Source organism: Struthio camelus, chromosome 14 (genome assembly GCF_040807025.1).
Source record: "Struthio camelus isolate bStrCam1 chromosome 14, bStrCam1.hap1, whole genome shotgun sequence".
Lineage (NCBI taxonomy): Eukaryota > Metazoa > Chordata > Aves > Struthioniformes > Struthionidae > Struthio > Struthio camelus.
Genome location: NC_090955.1, coordinates 20,498,522 through 20,520,515, shown reverse-complemented (window position 1 = coordinate 20,520,515; position 21,994 = coordinate 20,498,522). Strand labels below are relative to the sequence as shown.

The 21,994-nt window shown below is 37.9% G+C and overlaps 1 protein-coding gene and 1 long non-coding RNA gene across 6 annotated transcripts in view; one reads left to right on the top strand and one right to left on the bottom strand.

Annotated features, from left to right (window-relative positions):
* The window catches only part of VGLL4 (vestigial like family member 4), a 90,858-nt gene that overhangs the window by 27,746 nt on the left and 41,118 nt on the right, over positions 1-21,994 (bottom strand). For all 5 annotated transcript variants that reach the window (XM_068960361.1, XM_068960364.1, XM_068960363.1 and 2 more), the window contains one exon: positions 12-201. In XM_068960361.1, coding sequence (XP_068816462.1) covers positions 12-201 — 190 coding nt within the window. The remainder of the gene's footprint in view (positions 1-11; positions 202-21,994) is intronic.
* LOC104152691 (uncharacterized) lies at positions 186-4,736 on the top strand. The gene is made up of 3 exons (XR_696013.2): positions 186-246; positions 2,725-2,955; positions 3,800-4,736. It is a non-coding gene; the product is annotated as an uncharacterized lncRNA (long non-coding RNA).

The window sequence follows — 21,994 nt, the reverse complement described above, 5'->3', positions numbered from 1 at the left end:
AAGACACTTACAGATGCGGATTGAATAGTCGACTCATTTTAGAAACATGTTCATTTTCACAGTCTAGCTCATCATCCCCTTGGTCCATGCTGAGCTTTCTCTTGTTGGGGCTGATAGGAGGAGGGCCTGTTCGATGGTTGGTTAGAGCAGAGGATACTGGAAGAGACTGCATTCTGGGTTCACTTCTTAGAGCTGCTTCGCCTACAGGAAGAAGACAAGCGAGAATGAAGATGGCAGGGAAAACAGGTAAAAGAGCATGATTTTTAAAAATATTCTTATAGAAGAAATTTTGCAACAGCAACAAGATACATGCTATGCCAGCTGCGTGCAGGCACATTTAAGACATATGTAAGCTAAACAAGGTGTCATAAGCTGTATCTCAGTGCTTTATGCTGGAATACAGTAACAGCTGAAAAAAGATAATGCAAGAGGGATCAACTCATCCCAGATAATTTAAAAGGCTGAGCTAAAACATCTAATAGATTGTTTGGTTTGGTTTGTTTTTTTTTGTTTGTTTGTTTGTTTTTTAATTCAGCAGCATTCCTCCTCCCAGCTGCCATTCTAACACTGAACTTTCATTACTTCATTCTGCAGAGTATGACCATTCACAATGAAATACGCTTTGCTCCCTTTCTTATGGTTGTGGTTACAAATTCCAGGACTACAGTTCACATTTATGCCAAATACTGAAGATATAAAACTGAATAAACTTAGAAATTCTTAAATTATTCCTTGTATAAAAAGCTGTCCAAAACAAGCATGTCTGTTATATAACTATGCAAGGTAAAAATCAGGGAAAAAATTGGAACTTGCTGATGCAAGTGTAAATTTGTCCTTAAATGTCCTTCTCCATGCTTTTACACTATGCTTGGAGCAATGAACAACAGAGCACACTTCTTCAGCACTGCAATCATAAAATTTCAGTTCTAAAAGAGATAATTTTCATCCAGGCAGAATGGTGTCACACTGAGTAATTATACATTTTATACAGTCTAACATTTGGCAGAAAATGCCATTCACAGCATGCAGCAGTGATGTATAAGTAAATTCAGAAATGATACAATTAGCCCCTATAGGAACACATTCACATATTGTTACCAAGTATGCATTAAAATTTGACCATAATACTTTTTGCATTTCAATTAATGTCTGACTACTTGTATAGCCCAAAGCACAGTGCTGCCTTTCACCAACAGTTATGGACTTCACCTAAACATCCTTATGGCTACAGTCTATTTAGACTTCACAGAGATTTGAAGATGTTAATAATTTGCTTTTGAAATTTTATAAGGGGCTTGGAGACAAGCTAAATTATCAACGTTACCTTCTGGTAACGTCTCCAAAATAGCCACTTTTATTAGACTTAAAATTTGTATTTTTCCTACACTGCCAAAGAATTTTGTTTTCTACAGAGCCGTAATTTTCAGAACTAAAATTAGGATAAAGTTAACTCCATGTACAGCCCTGAGGTACCGGAGAAAGGAAATCTTTGTATGCTACCACACATTTCACATCATCACTGAGGCAGCTGATTTATAGAATGCTGCCCTAATTCCACACATGACAAATACTATTTTGTTGGAGAAAGAACGAGTGAGGAAAAAACCTCTTGAATGTTTACCAGCAAAAATAAACATTTTGCCAATTTAGCCAACATAATATAAACTAGCAAATATACAGTGACCTATAATATACCACAAGTCATGATTTCTATTAAAGACTCTGGCACTAAATCTAAACTGGAACTTTCCATTTCAGTTCTAAATAGTAAAACCTGTGCACTACTGCAGATGCTCCAAGAGAGACATCCAGACTCCCTCCTCTTGTTTCAAATAAAATGTTAATTGGAAATCCCCCCTGCAAATACTCCAATGTCACAAGAAACTTTTTTCAAGATGAAGACCTGTCATTTGAAATAATTGTCACCTCAGTCAAAATTCTTATTTTCTTTCGGCCTTTGTATTTTGCCAGGAGAGACCTCCACCTACCTTGTGCTCACATTCTGATGCAAACTTAGTTCTACTTTAGGAGCAAATCACAACACACCAAGTTCTCTCAGTAAGGAATCTCCCTCATTTCTATCTTGGAAAAATAAGTTCATTCCAATGTCAAAAGATAAAACTTTCATCAAGGAAGGTTCGTGATACTTTCATTCCACCGATACGCACTCACTCTTCCTCCCTCTGCAGTATCTCATATCACTTCTGAAGACTCAAACACAGTTACAAATCCTCCGTAGGCACCTAACTCCCACTGATTTCTCCTGAGCAATTCCTGCCTAGAGCACAGGCAATCTAAGGATCTATATGCAGCTGACTGGTGTTTACAAAAGAGAAAGTCCCTAAACACTGTCTAGCAAGCAAGCTAGAAACTTCTCCTTTTTCCCAATCAATAGTTATGAGCCTCATATTATGCAACTACCTTGGTGGGTTTTTCTTTTTCAAATAATAATAATAATAATAATAATAAAATCATCTTTTATTATAGGTAACAACAGCATTTATAAATTAACATTGACACTGAGTGCAAAGTCTGGCAAAAATGCTATTGCTGACTTACGTTAGAAATAAAGAAACCCATGTTAAAGAAATAGAGCAAAGCAAGGAACGGCTTGTCAATTTTTGTAATGTGCTTCCCTTTACTCATAAAGTCACATGGTAATTAGGCAGGGCACACCGAGGCCTTAGGGTATATTTGAGACAGTTCTGGTGTTTTCACCTGCAGCATCACAGGAGCAAAATTAATGCAGTTAACAAAACTTCAGCCTAATGAGGACAGATGGCAGGGGTGCGCAGCTGAGGGCAGTAAGAGCCCTGAGACGACAGGCTGGAAGACACACTGAGCACCTTCTCATGAAAAGATGCAAGTGGCCAGTCCTCAGCATCTTCTATAGCCCATCTCACAGACACAAGGCAAGCAAAGAGCAACGCCAAGCAGAAGAGTTCATGTAACAGGGTAAGAGCATGAGGAATATATCCCCCACATTGGTTATGGCGATAAACTGAACGTTCACATTACTGTATTTGTACTGCATCACAAGTTCTCATGTGGCTTATAAGGTTGATTAGGGCTAAAACTGCTTTATATTTAAATCAATAAGACTTCTTATTTTCCCACTACTTTCCTCCTCACCAAACTTGAATTTAAACCAGAGAGAGAGAAACCACAGCAGAGTCTACCAAACAAACTGCTGTTTTACTGACTAGATTTGTCTCCTCCATCTGACCACGCTCCATGGTAACCAGACTCGGATCACACAACTGGCAAGACAGCACTCTGATAAAACAACTGTATTTTACAAAATTCCTCAAGTCTATAGTCCACCGAAAGCACAGATAGCAAACACATTTATTGCGCCTCTCATAATACTTCTCTTTGTTGCAATAAGCAGCTGGTCTAAGGCACTCTATAGCTGCTTCTTTCAAATAATTCTACGCAAAACTATTCCTACCAGCCATGTGCGTGCTCTCGCACTCTTTTTTTTTTTTTTTAAATTAAAACTGTTAGACAACATGATAAAGCACAGACAAGCTAAACAGAGATAACGTGACGTACTGTCTGCCTATACACCAGTACCGCAGTATTACTCTCAGTCGACAGAAGTCCATGCAGTCAGCAAGAACGTTCTTCTTTTTAACCACTTACGAGCCTAAACTGAAAGTGATTCAAATTATCACATGCAAGCTAAACTATATATTTGTAAGAACAGCACGTCTCTTTTCAGACCCATACACCACCAAGACAGTTCTCTGTAAACACTGGCTCTTTAACTGGATCTTTATTTGTGTTTCTCTTGCAGTTCAGTCAGCAGTATCTGTGTCCCTACTGAAACGTTCATACAATACAAACATCATAACAGCAAAACTCATGTTTTCACAAGTGTGGATTTGACAGCAAGACACCAGAGAAGTCTTAAATATATGTCTGAGAACTCCAGGACTTACCAAGACTGGAAAAAAAAAAACACACTATTTTGGCCGCTAGCTTCCTTTCTCCCTGACCTAGCAACTCAGTATGAGCTGTGCTCAGACACCGCTACCATATCCTCTTCCCCCTCCCAATTTCCTCTCTCCTGCTGGCTATCATTAATCCATAAAATCTGAGCATTAACTACAGCCCAGAAATAAAAGGCTTTATCTTTCCAACTGAAGATTTACCTGATACAGGCCTTAAGATAGACTGAAATAAAACTCGAACTCAAGCACTGCCCTTCTCCCTTCCGTTTCTCTGCTCTGCATCTGACAACAGATTTGCCCACAGGAGTGAAATTCCTAGCACACTTACTAACTTTGCAGAAAAGTCATCAGTTGTGTTGTCTGTCAACAGGGTCCTTAACTTTAAGGGCTTTGGTTAAATTACTGTGATTGTAATAAAATCTATTAATAAAATCATGGGCATAAGTGTTTAAGCAGACTTTAACTAACGTGCATTACACCTTTAATTACAAGCTCTCATTACTAAAAGAAGTTGCCTTGCGTCCTTAGGCCCAGACAATCCCCAGAAACAATAGTACGCGAACATATTTTCAAGGGCGGTTTTCTCTACTAATCCAACATCAAAATTTAGCCCTCATGACATATGAAACATTTCTTCTGAAAAGCCAAGACATTTACAAAAGCTACATATGTGAAAAGGATAAAATGAAACCTTCTGTTCTCCTTCTCTAGATTCTAACTATCATGATGAGATTAAAATGCAAATGAATGGATGTATAAACTATTGAATGTTTTTCTTCTACTAACTCACACTCACAAGTCAGTCTGTGCCAACAGAAATCAGGATAAATGACAAGAAGATTCCAATTGATGAACAAAAATCACATACCAAGCAGAGAATATATTTCAATTTATGAATTCAACAAGTTATCAAAATAAGCTATTAAAACAATAAAAAAACTCCACAATATAATATCGCAGAATTAACATACTGGTGGTGCCACTGACCAGTTTAGGTAATACTTCACAGCATGGTATATACATTGTAAGAAAAGTGATATCCTTGAAATTGTGAAATTCCCCCCAAATTAAATCTGCATCAAATATTTAGACTACAGACCATCTTAAAAACACATAATTTAATACAGATTTACTTCACTTGCATGCATAAAGAAAATGAATGAATCCATTCAGATTCCTCAGTAGTAAATCTTTGTTCCAGTATAAAAGATATCCTAAGAAACAGTTACAAATTATATTAATTATGTAACTGCTGAATACTTCTATAAACTTCCCCGAAAATAAAAAAAATTCCTTTAAGTAAAAGATGATTTCTCATCACTGTTTTATTTGCGGACTGCAGTTTTGCTAAAAGATTTAAGCAAGAATTCATTCTGGGACATACCCTGCCAAATGCTATAAAGGAAGTCGCAGTAGTCCCTATTTGCCTTGTAGTATATAAAACTATGCCCACCTGGAGAACATAATAAAACAGCAAACTACAGGAAGAACAAAAAAGTAGTATTAATGAAAACACTCTGATCATAAAATGCTGCTATGAAACTAGACCTTGGAAATACTTTTTTTTTTTTTTTTTTATCATAGGTGACAGAGTTCCTTTAGTAGCAAACTTACTAATACACATATCTGATATTAGACCTCACCAACTTTCTTGCAAGATGACAAAAAGCTAATTTAGGGACGCAAAAAGTCACATACACATATACAGAAAAATTGGCAAAATCCTGTTCTCATCATTTTATAAACATATGAAAAGCACTTACTCCTGGAACCAAGCTCTGGCTACCACTGTGCAGAGATATATGCCAGAAAACCCATGGCCAAAAACAAAACACAACGTGTAAATTGAATATTCTGTTCTGGCTCCTCCATCTGACCAAGCCTGCCAATGAGGGACACATTATGCTCGACTTTGCAAACAAGAACTTAAAACAGTGACTTCTGCGCTCTCTCACCTCCATACACTTTTTCCTCCCCTTTGGGTCAAAAGACTGCATAAAGAAAGGAGCCAGAATTTAGGTACAATGATGCCACTTGCAGATTGCAGGCATGCTTGCTGGAGGACCCTTCCAAAATCAAACCAAACCAAACCCCACCCCACATACCACTAATGCGAAGTGAGCAGCATAGGCTACAGGAGGTTTTACCTTGACAGGCCTTGAAAATGCTCTGTTCCATAGAAAACACTATTTTGTGACAGGCAGAAAATTTCTAAAATTGCCTGCACAAACTTAACTGTAATTGCTTATTCAAGTGCAATGTGAAAAACTGATTACATCATCTCACATTCTCTCTCATATTGCAATACCACAGCTGTACAAAATAGCGTAGACATTCTCCGTGTACTTAAATTGACTTACATGGATAACAGTTTCAATTCTACAAACTACTTTGTAAACATAAGAGTAAAAAGTCTCTCCTGACTGCTCTAACTCCAACTGATATACTCTTCACTGCTAACCAGGTAGCTACTAAAGGAGTTTCATTTTAGTACATTTTTGGTGTTTCATTTTAGTAGGTTTTTGGTGTTGAGTTAAAAAAAAAAAAATCAACTGTAAAAACATCTTGGTAAGTAGGCAAGAGGTTGATGATATGGAAAGGAGAAGGGCAGCAGATACGCCAGAAAGCGGGATGGAACAGATTTTAATGCTCCAGGCTGGCAGAGCTTTTTAATGTCATAACACTAATCCTCAAGTATGCGTGTTTCCTATGTCAAATTTCAATTTTTACACCTCAGTAATTCTGTACTGTGGGGCAATGTTGCACTCCAACCCAACAATGGGCTCAGTCATAGGTTTAACTGTAGAGCATAAGACTACTTGATAAATTTGAACATCTCCCTTTAAGATAACACCCCATTTAGCTAACTCTTGCAACACCTCTCCGAGCTTTTTTCTGCTTAGAGTACCTGAATTTAGGTAAACTACAGCTTAAAAAAAAAAAATCCCAATTAGCTTGCAGACAAGATTTAAATGCAATCAAAGCTAAATTCAGCTAGTATCCAAATAAACAGTATCAATAACCTTCACCGTACTTGTTACTATCAGTGTCAAAGAAGGATTTCCCTCAGCTCAAGATTAAAATTCCTTTTTAGCTCAGAAAGCAAGATTATTCTGAAAAAAAAAAAACAGTCCTTTCTTAGCCTTTTTGCCAACTTCCCCAGGAAAAGCATACATTAAAAATTTGAAATCAGCTACAATTAAACTAACTAAATTAATACAAATTATCATTACATCTTTTCTCAATGAATTAGAGGGCTCATATAAAAGGTAAGCTGCTGTGCTAAGTAGAGGTACAGAAAGCAGCACTTAGATTAGTATGGTACTACACTTGGGCCAGCTAGCCCTGCTGAACACTGCTGCTTCTGGTAGTCAAGCAAGATCACAAGTAATTATAAAATAACGAACTGTCCTACACTGACACGTTCTTACTCTTAGGCTAATTTGCTCTGTGGGCATGGTTCACATGCACACAATCCTTGCTCCAATCAAAGCCATGACGATCTATATAGCAGAGCATAAAGGAAACAGGGTCAAAGAGCACAAACAGCCCAGTATAAGCAGTCTTGAGCGTACTTCAAAACTCACAAGTAATACCTTGCAGAATGGGCTAATGAAAGCACAACTGTTAAAACTCTCAGGCCAATCACTGTACTTCCTATACAGGAAGTTGTAGATTACCCTTATTTAGTGCAGAATAGCATGACCCAACAAGGCACTCCAAACAGGGGAGAGGTGTAAAAGAGAGAGGAGGACATGAGGAGAAGCATCATGTACGTTTTCTGCAGAAAACAATAAATTTCACTTTCTTGTATTTCCTCAGAGCGTATGACATTAGTTATTCACTGGTTAGCGAAAAGGGGTATGCCCCATTTAATTCCCTGGCAAAATATACTGCATTGTAAGTATTACGAAAAGTACTGGTGTATCTCTCTCCATAATATATAGTATAGTAGCATAGCATGCGTATGTGTCTGTGTCTGTGTGTATAAAATTTTCATTATATTTTATATAATTTTATATATACAATTAAACACACACACACACACATTGTGTGTGCCCGTGTTTGTGTCTACGTGTGTATTTATATGTAGCGTAACACTGATATTCAGTCTCTTAACTCTCTCAAAGGGCCCGTTTTAGAGCTCGGTAAAGTTTCCTCCTCTCGGTAGTTTAAACCTCTAATAAGAGTCCAGGCTAGTCTCTGTGGGCTAGATCCAAGCAAAGAGGTGAATCTCCATAAATCCTGGTGATTTAAGATAACACTCTCCATCTCATTTGCACCTTGCAACCAGGTCTGAATGCTTACGGGGTACATACACTTGAACAAGTGGGAAATGAAGACCACGTTGATAGGTACAATAATCCCTGATAGAGAAAATAAGTCCAGAATATGTCATTAAAAGAATGCCAAGTTTAAGCAAGAAACATATCATTAAGAGTCAGTATAATTTATTTGCAAAACTATTATATGACAAACTCTCATGTTTCTGATCAGCAGATTTTAAAAGCTGCCAGATTAAAAGCTTGACTACACGACATGTTTTTTTAACGGGATAATATGATTAAAAATGTAGTGTAAAATACTATCAGTTAAAAACCGTGAATGAATGAAATATCATTGCTTGTCAACATGTTCAGGATACTGCTTTTAAGAACGATAGTGGTTTCTCGATATAGGTGTTCTCTCTTCTGTCACCCAGCTAAATGACTTATTGTCTAACATAAAGGACAGGAAAACAGAACTGATCAAAGACTAGCCTGTCTTTCAGCAGAAACAATCAAAGCTAGAAAACTTGCCATCTATTTCAAAAGTAAATCCAAGTCACAGCAAGGTCACAACAGAAAAAAAACTGTCAGATCAGGTGCTTAAGCAGTATTTCAACATCCTAAATGGTATCTTATAGCTATGCAATTTCATGCAATGACAAAGAGAGACAAAGAGGAAATTCCGTTTGTGAAAGCACAAACTTGAGTAATTCCTCCTAAGCAGTCTGAGAAGCATTTGCTGCCTTTTTGTTCTTTAATACTGTGTTTATTAGTGGACAGGTATGTAGATATTTAGGTCTGAAGCAACACAGGTTCAGCTCAACATAGGTTCAGGTTGATATTTCATGTTCTTAAAAATGAATCTAAGAACAGTAAAGTTTTCCCTTTTTATCTTTGCCTATACACATCAAGCTTAATGCACATATTCTTACCTTCCACCAGAAACGTACAACTTTGTCCTGATGCATTTGTCTAAGCTCTGCCTAATAAGTTCGTTTTCCTGGGGCATAACGCATATAAACTTTCCCACTGTTCTGCCATACTTAAAATTATGAATTGCTTAAATATCATAGAACACAGAATGCAGAGATGAGATATGGTTTTACAACAGATTATGCACCTTGGTTTGCTTTAAACTTTTTAGTAAAGCTAGGATAGATAAGAGATCCTGTAACATATATTAAACTCTAGACTGTTGCGCTAGGTAGTCCACGCCCTTTGTGGAGACAAGCATAGTCAGGGTCTTCTAAATTAACCATTTTTCAAACATTAATTTAGAGATCTTTATTTGTAACGTGTTCACATTAAAATTAAATACACAATAAATGGTGCACTGTATTTTCTCCGAGTAATTTGAAGGAAAAGGTGCTACACAAAAGTTAAAAAATATATTCCATTTATTGCAATTAGAGAATTTTCTAAATACACTGCATGATTTTATAATAGTTCATTTTATAAACACGCTCCAGACACCTTTTGTCACATTGTTATCCTTCGCTTCACATGCAAAAATTCATACCATCAGTAAAAATAAGCTTTCTAAAAGAAGAGCAAAATCTGATATTGTACTTCTAAGCCATGTTTCCTTTAATCTCATTTTATTTTTCCCCAAATTCCTCTCCAAAATGAGAGGATATTAACGGTATAGCTTTAAAATATAAACATAAAAGCACATACGCTCAAAATACATTAGGAAAAAATATGCAGGCATGGGTGGGTAAATCCCTCTGGAAAGGATCTGGAGAAAAGTAGGGTCACTGCTTGTAACACTATATTTTGTGCACATCCTGCAAAGCTCAGTGCAGAAGTTCCCGAACTGCATTCCCATTTCCAGCATGCAATGACCTCAGATTGGTACGAAAACGGGGGGGGGGGGGGGGGGGGGAGTCATAGAAAGCAAAAAAGTCCTGGCTGCTGCATTTTCCCCATATGGCATTTAGACAAATAACCAAACGTTAAAAGCTGCTGCTGCCAAAGGACAGGAGAAGATGATATTGGAGGTAAACCTTAATAACATGCACATGGACAGTCAGACACACAACCAAGAGGTGTGTGCTCCAGCCTTCATGAACAGCATGATAATCTCTTCGTAAACTGAGGTGAAATGAACAAATTGCATTTAGCCTAATGAAAAACAGAAGAAACTCCAATTTCAGTTTTGTTTTTCTGCTACATGATTTCAGCCTGTCTGAAATGGCCTCACATATGTAAGGAACACAGAGCCCCTTCAACCAAGCTGGAAAGAATACTGAAACTTTAATCCACAGAGTGTCAGAACAATTCCAACCCATCTCCCACAAAGAACCCATTGTAGAGAACAAAACCCCTTTGTCCTTCAAAATGGGCTCCAAAATCCCTTTTACAGGGAGAAAGAAAGAGAAGAATGATAACTAGGTAGTGCAGTCAAGCACCATGAATCCAGTAGCAAACTACATAAGCCATCCAGATGAAAGAAAGATATGGTCTTTAGACCATGCTATTCACGTAGAAAAAGAGGAAGAGAGATGTCAGCTTGCCAATTCCTTATATGAAGAGTTTTATGGCAGCTGATGGTAGTAACTCAGTATACTCAGATGCGACACAGTCAGTGCCTCACACTGTAGAAGAGAATGGTTTCAAGGTCAACATAAGCACTACCAGGCTGAAAAATATAGATCCTTCAACCCATTGGTTTGTATTAGCCTAAGAGAGAACCTAGTAGTCTTCCTTAGATGATGCTCACGTGTAGTGTCTTAATAACCCAAAACTTGCAAAGTCTTCATTTTCTAAGAAATCGCAGGCAACGTTATGCCTCAGGAGATAAAGAGAGGAAAGGCTGCCATATAATTTGTCAGGGAAGACAGCTTTGGTATAAAGAAACATACATTCAAAAATCCCAAATATTACCATTCCTCTTTACAGGATTTGTCTCCTTTCCGTCCTCAAAACAAAAGATCTCCCCTCCCCCCACACCCACCCAAAAAAACACAGTAAGGAAAGTAATCAAATTAATTAATTTTACTCCTCTAGCACAGCAGTTTTCAAACTTGGACCTGTGACATGTAACTAAGAGAAGTAATTTTATCAATATTTAAACTCACTATGAAGAGATCCACAGGAAAATTTTAGGCAATCACAGAGTAGAAGACCCTAGTTATCAAAAACCTGGTATCAGAGGGCATTATTTCATTTCCTCCTCAAAAGGCCTGAAGATAATGGATCGGAATTAATGCTCCTTTCCACTCTACTAGTCAGCACTACCACACAGTCACACAGATTGATAGAGGTTGTCAGATTAAAAGAGATAAAAGGAAAGACAGCCCTATGGTGTTAAGGAACAGATGGGAACACAGTTTAAATCATAGCTGGACAGTTTATTTCACAAGAAGGAGGGTAGTTTATGGGGCCAGGTTGCAGGGTCACTTCTAATAAATGTTCTCTTCAAGAGGAAGCTAAGGCAGGAAAGATGGAGGGAGGGATTGTGTTTGCTACCAAGAAATTACATTCTGACTGGACAGCATTTCGCAGAGATTTCTGGGCACTGAGGGCAGGTTTTCCAGAACTCCTGAAAGAACACAAGCATAAATTTGTATTTTTGAAGTTATCTTGATAGTTGTAGGATTGGAATAGGGGAGCAATACCAAAGTTACACTGTCCTTCTCCAAGACCTTCAATTAGGACTTCATCCTCCTGCCCCCTATACTTTCTAAACTTTTGCTGAAACTGCCTTTTGATTAACCTAACTCCAGACTTCTTGTTTATTTCTTTATTTCAAAGCTGCAGAAACAACTCACTCCTGACTCTCGCTCCTTCACAAAACACAAGAAAAACAGGGAAGTGCAGATGGGTTGATAAAAGGAAGGTCACAAAAAATGTCAGTTGTGTGTCTGTGTCCCACCTTTCACACGATACTAGCTCCACAGGATCCAGAAATTAAATCTCTCCTCAGTTAATTATCAATTAAATCGGTGTGATCTTGCTGCAAAGAATTCCAGTCCACATGTCCTTCTGCTCATCCTTCCCAATTGTACTTGAATGATGCACACCCTAAACATTTCTGCAGATCTCTGCCCTCCATCAGATATTAGAGATGTTCCACCCCACAATTAAGTATGCACCCTACTAAATACCACTCTAACAGTTTTTAATGAGACCCAACAGTCACTGCAGGAGCAGTGAGACACAATTAAAAAGGTTTGGAAGCACTGCTTTAAGCCATATATGAGTTATCAGTTTGGCTTTTGCCAAGTCTTACATTGCATGGCCACAGTTGGACAGCTATTTAATTGAAGTTTCTCATCCCCATCAACTCTTCTTCTGAAGAGAATATAAAATTAACTACCAGCATCAGTGGACACATTCCTTTTGTGCAACTCAACAGGACTCAGATATAAAAGCACTGACCTGCAGAGGTCCTGTGGCTCAAAGAGGGGAACTTAACACTTTTATAGCCCACTATTCTTTGTAAGAGCTCAGCCCTTGTGTAAGCTAAAAATATTCAACTATTTCCAGTGAAACAGCTTTCATCATCTCAGGTTTAGAAGATACTACCCAGAATCTACTCTAGACGAGGCACAATTGCACTAGATTTTAGTCTGAAAGCTCCTGTTCCACCCACAATTGCTGACCAGGAGACAGGCGTCTAGTGCACATACCATCAATCCAAGTTTCAAAATCGGAAATTTTCTCTGTTTAGCTAATCAATTATTATCTGTATTTGCACACTGTAAAACAAACAGGTAATAGTATATTTAGGTTACTAACAGATCATAGTAACGTTTAGTGGCAAAGTATTAAATCAAGGCATTGTGAACGTTGCTCGCAGCTTCGTCCCTGACTTACGTGAATTTAATCAATTACAATGCCTATTTGCCTCAGTCTCCCCGATAACACTTGCTATTTCTTGGTGTAGGTGAAGATTGAATTAATTACGCTTTACCAAGGACGAGGATTCTTTAGAGGCTGAAAATGAGGAAAATAAAATACAATGCGTTACAATGAGGATTAAAACATATGTTATCACACTTGTTTCTAAATGGCCTCACTGAGAAAACACTGCAAATCAAATAGTACAGTGTTGAATTTACTATACTACAAACAAACAAACAACCCCCCCGCCCCCCAAAACAAACAAATCAAACAGACTAGCTGTTAAGGCAAGTGCACAGTACTACAAGGAGTTATTCTTAGAAATTAGAAATCTTGAGGATTGTTAAAGTAAGAGAACGTAAAAATTTTGCTGATAAGCAAAATCAGATACTTTTGTTACAAAAACAGTGATAAGAGACAACTCCTCCTAAAAAAAAAAAAAAAGAGGAATCAGTTAAGACGCTGTAAGCATCACTGCTAATGCTGGAATTCCAATTTTTAGCAGCAAAGGGTTCACCTCGTAACTGCAGCTACTGGCTTTAGAGCGTTCTGCAGGAAAAGCGTGCACGTCAGCATTCTCCCAGCTGGCTCGGTGAGATTTAATTTACGCCGACCACAGAGTGACTGCGATAGCTCTCTGAGATGCCACAGCATGAAAACTGAAGGGTGGGGGTTAAACAAGCAACAATGCACACCAGATGTCTGAGGAGGACAGCTAAAAGATCCGGAGCACTAGGAAGCATATTAAAAAAAAATCCTCTTCCATGCCATAAATATTTATACTAAATCCAAGAAACTGGCTGAGTTCAAACTTGTCCGATATGAATCATACAGCACTGCCCTCACCCCTTTTCATTTAATGTGTTCTGTAAAAAACCACCACAAAGAAGGTGCCATAGTCATGTCTACTCTTTTTTTTTTTTTAATATGCTAAGATTATGTTTTGTCAAGGTCCTGCTTTTGAACGGATTACTTTCCAAAGGATATAAATAGAACAACTGGATCGTCTTATTTTAGTTGGCCAACTCTTCTGTGGTATTTTCAAGTCTTCCTCAATAATTTAGATTCATAGAAACAGTTTCCTTTTGACTGGACAACTTTAATTTTCTTCATATAGCCATTTAATTAAATTAGGAATGCATCATGCAGAGGAAAACTCCAATTGAATAATATGGAACTGAGAAACAACCATGTTATGAAATTTCACAAATATCTAAATCTACTTTCAGAAGTGAAACAAACCAAACATTAGCAGTTAAGTGACAAAATCGCAAGTCATAACTGACTTGCGATAACTGTCGCAACTGATCATAACTGTCATAACTGATAGGATGTCTCTTGCCATCTCTAAAGTGCAACCAGGGTGCACTAGTGCCATTTGTAAAAAGAGGAAATAACCATTCTCAAAAAGACTAACGGCTGCTCTAAAAGATTCACTTGGCAGCTTTGGTTTTCGCTTCTCCTTTGCAAAGGATTGCTTGGCTCCCGCTCACTCAGTAGATGGTAACTACAAATGAAAACTACAATTGCCAAATCAGTTATTCTATGAGTTTTGGTCAAGATAAAACATAACAAATATTTCAGTGTGGGCTTATACCCCCCCCATCACAGTGCCATTTCTATCTTGTCTGGCAAAAAAGATAGGCCGATCTACTAAATCTCTCTTATTTTCTAATTAGAATTCATGTTTAAAGATTTAGCCATAAACAAATAAGTGAAAAAAAATATCTTTTTTTGTATGCTGCGGAATAAATATTAAGCCTTGCAAACCAGGGAGGCATAATGCCGAGTGGTTTCCATGCCTGCCCTGTCAAATAGGTTTCCAGGAAAAACTACTGCTTTTTAAAACACAACTGGTTCCAAACTTTTCCTGGGGGAGCAAAGATATTTCTTGGAACCTGCTAACAAAGTTTGGACGAGCCGGAGGAAAGTTATATACTACGATGCTTGATTCTCATTGTAGATACGGAACAGTCCAAAACGATGAGGAGTGATAGAGAGGGGTATGAGCGTGTCTTAAAATAATCAAAGACTCTTGTAACAATGGGTACTACACAAAGACAAGAACCAAAATATTCTGTGACAGAACTAAGCTAGTACTCACCTGTTGAAAGCATTCATTTATTAGTTATTTAAAACTACTCCCCCTCCCCCAAAAAGCTATACCAGCTTTCTGCTTTATTCTGAACAATACCTCCATCAATAGACCCTGCATCACAGATGATCTCCTCCTCCCAAGACAAAAGGAAAACTAGGTACAAAGTGTCACTTAAAATTTTAGGAAGGAAAAGCTAGACTTCACCATGCACTACTACTTTTCATAGGTCCTTATTTTTTCCACACCAATAACAAGAAAGTTAAACAGCAAAGAAAAAAGCGATAATTAAAATTAAAAAAAACCTGATACCAAACAGTGCCATAAAAGTTAGGTGAATGAAACATTTGAAACTGCATTTCATGCTTTTTTTCTCCCCCCCATTCTACTTTTCACCTGAGACTTTCAAGACTTACAGTTAAATTCCTATTAAAACTAAGAAAGATCTTTGATAGTTATAGTAGATACGTAGTATCTTAGTAGATCATATCATAGTAAATATTTTGGAGACTCTCCACTTCACTGAGTGCCTTTCTTTGGCAAGAACCAACACTGTGGTGGTCCCAGAAGCACCATTACTTCAACTTCACCGAGGCTGTACAAGAAAAACTGTATGGAGGTTTTTCCTAATGAATAAAATGCTCCAAGCTCACCGTATCTCAACAGCAGTGCCAAATTGTTCCTAAAACTAAGAATAAAACTTTTTCAGTCCCATCCATCTGTAACATGAGGTTTATAAGCTGACAGAAAAAACTCCAATTAAGAGCTCAACTGCCTGTTCGAAACCGAATCTGTGCTAGACCTATGGCCACTCTTCCCTTCCCACCAAGACTCATAAGATACATGCCAGTACATACCAAGCCACACAGGCTACTGCATCAACTTGCAGAGATGGGCATGAGAACATTAGCTCTTTCTTAAAAAGTTGTTTGATGAGGTACCAAGGGCTATCTGCTTCAAGGAAACTAAAACTGTGCATTGTGGCATGCACGGTGTACATGTGACCGCATCCACAGTCTTGATACAATGCTAATACAACAACTTCTCGGGGCGCTGTAGTCAACTATCACAGTAGATGATTATCTACCAAAGCCTATGGGTTTTACTGAAAGGGAAAGGAAACAATGACTCTTTGTGCGTCAAGCAGTCGTTACATGCTGATTTGTAAAGTCATTTTGAGGGAGATGATACAGAGTGCATGATGAAGAAAAAAGTGGCTGGCTATAAAATAAAATTAAAACCGAAAACACTCATGATTCTTTAGCACTGAAAAAGTATAATACAATTTTTGTAAACACTCCTCCAGAAACTTGTATTCATCACTAACTCATGTCATTATCAGTGAAGAATTACAGGCTCTGTCCTGCTGGATTATTGTTAGTGTAAACAACTTTGCTAAATTGCTTGGCACACAGTCTGCAGGCAGCATGTTAAAACTCTATAGTCTATTCAGCCAAAAATCAAATATAAAGGCCCATCTGTATTAATCCTCAAGAAGAAATTAATAGACAACTATTTTCATGCAAAGTAGATATTTTTAAAAGGCTAAACCAATACATATGGATGAACTTTTTCATTCATAATTTTAGACGCCACACAGTGAAGAATGTTGTTTAAGCTTTTTCGTTTTTCTGTAAAAGTTCTCCATACAATACACTTCATTGTTCAAACTCTGGAGCAATTTAAGCTTTTTCAGTGTCTCCTAAAATCCCTGGATTTATATCCAGAGAGACCTGGCACTGTAACAAATTCGACTTGTGAGTAACAAGTTACAGCCTTTAAGCAAATTGCTCATTAACACAGATTTCAACTTACTGCTACAAACCTCACCACCTTTTCTTTCTGGGAAAAATGCACTGCCTACCTTATCCCTTTAAAAGTTATGGGATAACCCACTATTGTATTTGTTTCTCTCCTTGTTTGAGTTCTCAGTACAAATGCTGAAGTAGTATGAAAGGTGGAGAGAATAACAGAACTCCAACAAAAGAATTTTTAAATCTGACCCAAAGCTATCTTGCCTTTGATGAACAAGGAAAATAAACAGAATTTTGATGTCAATACTGAAAAGGATATTCTCAACTTCATGCCAGGAGGAAATGAGTAAGAAAAGCCCATCTGTGAAGTTGGAGCTCTTTGTTCTTTCCTAAAGATAAAAGACATTCAAAAGCAAAACCCATAGAACGTTCTCTAACTGCGGGACACTACGTTCATCTTATTTTACACGACTGATTAATAAAAGCTCAATCTGAACAGAAATTTTACACAGCATTACCAATAAGAACGCTTAATTCACTAGGAAGGAGGTTTCTATTCCACTTATTATTTTAATAATTCTTAATAGAAGCCTAGTGTTAAAGTCATTTTATGTATTTAGAAACTAACCCAAACTTTGGCGTGACTAGGAGAAACTGATGTTACAAATCGAGAGTAAAATGCAAGATCAGCAAAGAAAACTGATGGAAACTATTCTTTAGAACTTAAGAAAACATGTTATATCTCATTAAAAAGCAAATGAAGTTAGCAGAATCTGTTTCAGGCTCTGCATTTGATATCAAACATCTAAACTGGCCTTTTTGGGAAGATACACAGATACTCAAAATGGCTTGCAGTGCCCTAAGAAAATACACAGCTACGCAAGCTCAGTACTGTAGCCAAGTAATGCTTCATTGTTACAGGAAGTCAGTGAAATAATTATGTAATATGCTGCTAACTAATGTAAGCTGTCCTCAAACCAAAAAGGGGTGTTTTTCTATAAATCTGGATCCAATTTTCTTCATTAAAAAAAAATCCAGTCTTTGGGACTGTCCAGAGAACCCTGCAAAACTATTCTGAGTGCTCCAAGTCTCATAACACGCCCTGGGGGATTTCTTCACATCTTATTGCATTTCTTTATACCTTTCACAGCACAGCAGTTCAAGCCCTGAGAATGTAGTAATAACACAAAGCATTTGACAATGGGAGAAAGAAGGAAGGAAAACAGAAATCTGCCGTCCAACACACAGCCATCTGTACACTCCCTCAGATAAACAACAAAATGAAACAAAGCTTTCACTGGGAGACTGCACCTTCTCATACATAATCTACTTGAAACAAGGAGCCAAAACTTGCTAGTCTTCCCCTGGAGTTAGTCAAAGAGCAGGATCACCTGTGATGTGTTTTGTTTAACTCAGAGCCCTCCTGCCATTACCTCACACACATGGCTCTCACAAAAAGAATATTAAGCTAAAGTTAAGCGAGTTTCCACAGCGAAACAAGATGCAGATGTTCTACCTCTGAATACATGCTCAGATCAAGCGCTTGCCATTTGATACGAAGCACTGGGAACTCCAGACTGATACAGAACGGTTCTGCTTCATGGCCTTTTCACCTCTGTGAGGACACCAGTCTCCCACGAGTTTGCTGATGTCTCTGAGCTCATTAGAAAGAAAACAATGACACTGAAGCTCTACTCATTCAACTGGCCATTGTTGATAACTGGCAGCAAATGTTTTCTAGGAGGGTATCAACTGTATTCAGGTTAAAAATCAATATCAAGATGCTGAGTCAACAAGTCTGATTTTTTTCTTCTTTTCCAATTGCACCAAATAGATTACAAGAAATTGCTTGAAATGGTTGGTCACTGCCAATATAATTGTCATTTTTCCACCACGGAAGACTGAGCATTCTTGTTTCGCTGATTTTAAAATTTCACCATATTACAGGAGCACAGAATAGTGGAGCCTGGAAGGGACCTTTGGAAGTCGTCTAGTCCGATCCCCTGCTTAAAGCAGAGTTAACTAGAGCAGGTTGCTCAGAACCATATCCAGTCAAGTTTCAAGTATCTCCAAAAATGGAGACTCTACAACCTCTCCAGGAACAGGCTCTAGTGTTTGATCACCCTCACATTAAAAAAAGTTTCTTCTTATGTTTGAGAAACAGTCAACTTCAGCTAAGGTTTCATACTACAAAGCACTCACCTAACCCTGCAGTGCACTGCTACTTCACTTTGCTTAATGGGAGAACTTCCTGATCTCCCACTGCCCCCGACCTCAAAAACAAAAGAAAAAAAAAACCCACACTTTTCTGCCCATAAAGCAGTCTACATTAGTCACCATTCCTCTCTCTTCCCCTAGACCTCCACAGAGTAAGCCAAAATCAGAATAAAACATTACTCCGATAATAACTAAACAGAGACTAAAGATTACTCATTTTAATTGTACATGGCAGACCAAATTTTCTTTAATAGCATTTGGCTAACAAACGTTCTCTTAATAACTGGTGTGCGATCATGGCACTACTTCTTAGGAACAGAATGAGATTTAGACACATCCGAGGTTTCTTGCACCTACCAGTCAAAAAAGACTGAGCAAATGCTGGCATTAACTCAGTTATTAGAAGCTTGCAGTCAGTAAATTACTGTCTGCAGCCCTTGCAGGGCAAGAAAAAGGACTCCTCCTCTCAGGATGCAAACTACACTCTTCTGCTCCATGTTGAACCAAAGAGCTGCCAAAAGACAAAAGAACTTTTCCCATTTCTTATGTACCAGTACACCTCTTATCCAAAAGCTGAAAACCAGCTAGGTGAGAGAACAGCAGCTACAAATCAATGGCACATCACTGCAGTTGCTTATACCATAGACAATTATATAAAGCAGCTAGTAAACATTATAAAACGATAACGGCACATTCTGCCAACATATAACTTATCTCCAAAAGCAAGTTCAAGTGTTTCAAACAAGAATCTAAAGGAGTAGGGAATCCACTTCATTTACTTCCTTTAGGCACATAATTCTTTCTTCTAAAATTTCAAACCTATTTTCACATCCTACAATGAATTTGTGTCTTATCCTACATCTGCAAAAGTATTTTTCAGGAAGACATCTATTTATAAGTAGTTCAAGTATGACCTTCAATAAATCCTAATTAATTGAGTTTGAAAGGGCACTTTGTTCTCAATATACTTACTACCACAGCAGCGTCTTTGAAAAGACAAGATCCATCATGCTGACACAACTCTCTTATAAAATAAATACCATGGCAGAGGCATGGAAGATCTGTAGGCATCTCTAAAAACACCCTTCAGAGTTCAGTGCAGATGTTGCCAGTGTTTATACTTTTTAAACCACTGGATATAAACACCTCACTATAAACACCACTGAAGTTTTGCTTTTCTTTTCTTTATTTTTTATGTGTTTATTTTAAGTGCTAAAAATGTTAACTTCCATAGTGAGGAAAACAGCAACAGAAGTTTAAGCTAAACAAAGCCTGCTACAGTAGAGTGTATTCCTTAAGCTATTCTTTTACTTTTGAACTACTAAAGCTAAGATCCGTTTAAATAACAATTCTTGGAGAAGAAGGCTGGGAAAAGAGAGGCTGGAAAGAACCTCCCATAAACATTAGACATAATTATAATGAATTGAACTAATGAACGAAAACTACAGGTTTTCTGCCTTTGCCAACAGAACACTCAGGAACATGCACTAGGGTAAGAATTTTAATGAAAATCTTCGTGGTCGTCATCAGTTGTTGTCAGTCATATCCTAATCAAGCACTGGCTATTACAGCGGGCAACGACAAGTTAAAACAAATGAACAAACAAACAAAAACCCAACTTTCAGGATCCTTTACCCAGCACTCTTGCAGTAATGACGTTTCAGAGAAGAAAGCACAGAATGAGAGAGAACGTGAACGTGCAACTGGTCTAACACTCTCTCTGCTCCGTTCTATTCAATACTGATGAATAAGCTCGATCTTCTGTTAAACAGATTTATTCAAGCAAATATCTCCATCTTTGTGCAAAAGAGAGAAAGGGAAGGAAAAAAAAAAAAAAGAAGCAGAGAGATGAACAGTCCTACAGGGAACTCTTCCATTTCCCGAAGGCAGGAAATGTGGCCATTCTGTTTCAATGAGAGAAAAGACAGTATTTGCCAGAGTGAGGTTCAGCTCCCTGACTTCTGGCCTAGTCTTTTTCTAAAGGATGTGAATAGCTAGCTCCTTATCCTTCTTGCTGTTTCTTCCCTGTAACAACTATAGCAAGTTTATTTTCCAAATGAACATAGAAAACGTTCCTTCTGAATCAGAAGAAAGATTTCTGCGATGCTTGTGTGTGGCTACAGCAAAAACAGTTCTACTGCCAAGCTGAATTAGCTCAGTGGTGCCTTTCTTTCCAGTCAAAGCCAAGCCATTACCACTTCTTCAAACTGCACGTAGATAAAACTCAACTAGATTGAGAAACTGATTTCACCCCATTATGTCAGGCAACTTCAAAACAGGACTACAGATGCCTACAAAATCAAGAGCAAACGCCAACCTGAAAAAGCTGAAGACAACAAAAGTAAAATTCGGAGTCCAACAAAGCGAAAAAATTATGTTTTCCAACTAGTTGTGTAATTCTTTCCACAGGGGACTGGAGCGTGGGGTGGTTCTTAGGGAAGGAGGGGTGTGCGCGATGGAGGAGGGGGAGGCATCTCGCAGCCAGGGCTTTCTCAGAGCTGTACAGGAAATGAGAAGTCAAACAATGGGCCACTCTGTGCTCTGCTATACAGCGCCTCGGCGATCCCCATAGCTGGGCAGTAAAACTCCTCATTGTTCACGACAAAATTGCTGACTCGATTTGAAAAATCATTTCAAGTCACGCTGTCTAACGATGTCTATCTTACGTCTAAAAGTGGCTGTGCCTATTTGAGAGGCTGGATTACGAGCAGAAATGTACATCAACACTTACACCCATGTTATAAACTATTTCCTTCACAGCTGCAGAAATTACAAACAAAAGCAGTACCTGTCACAATACAGCAATCAAATAGCAACATACTGCTTTAAACTAATTTATCTAATGTTATCGTCAAG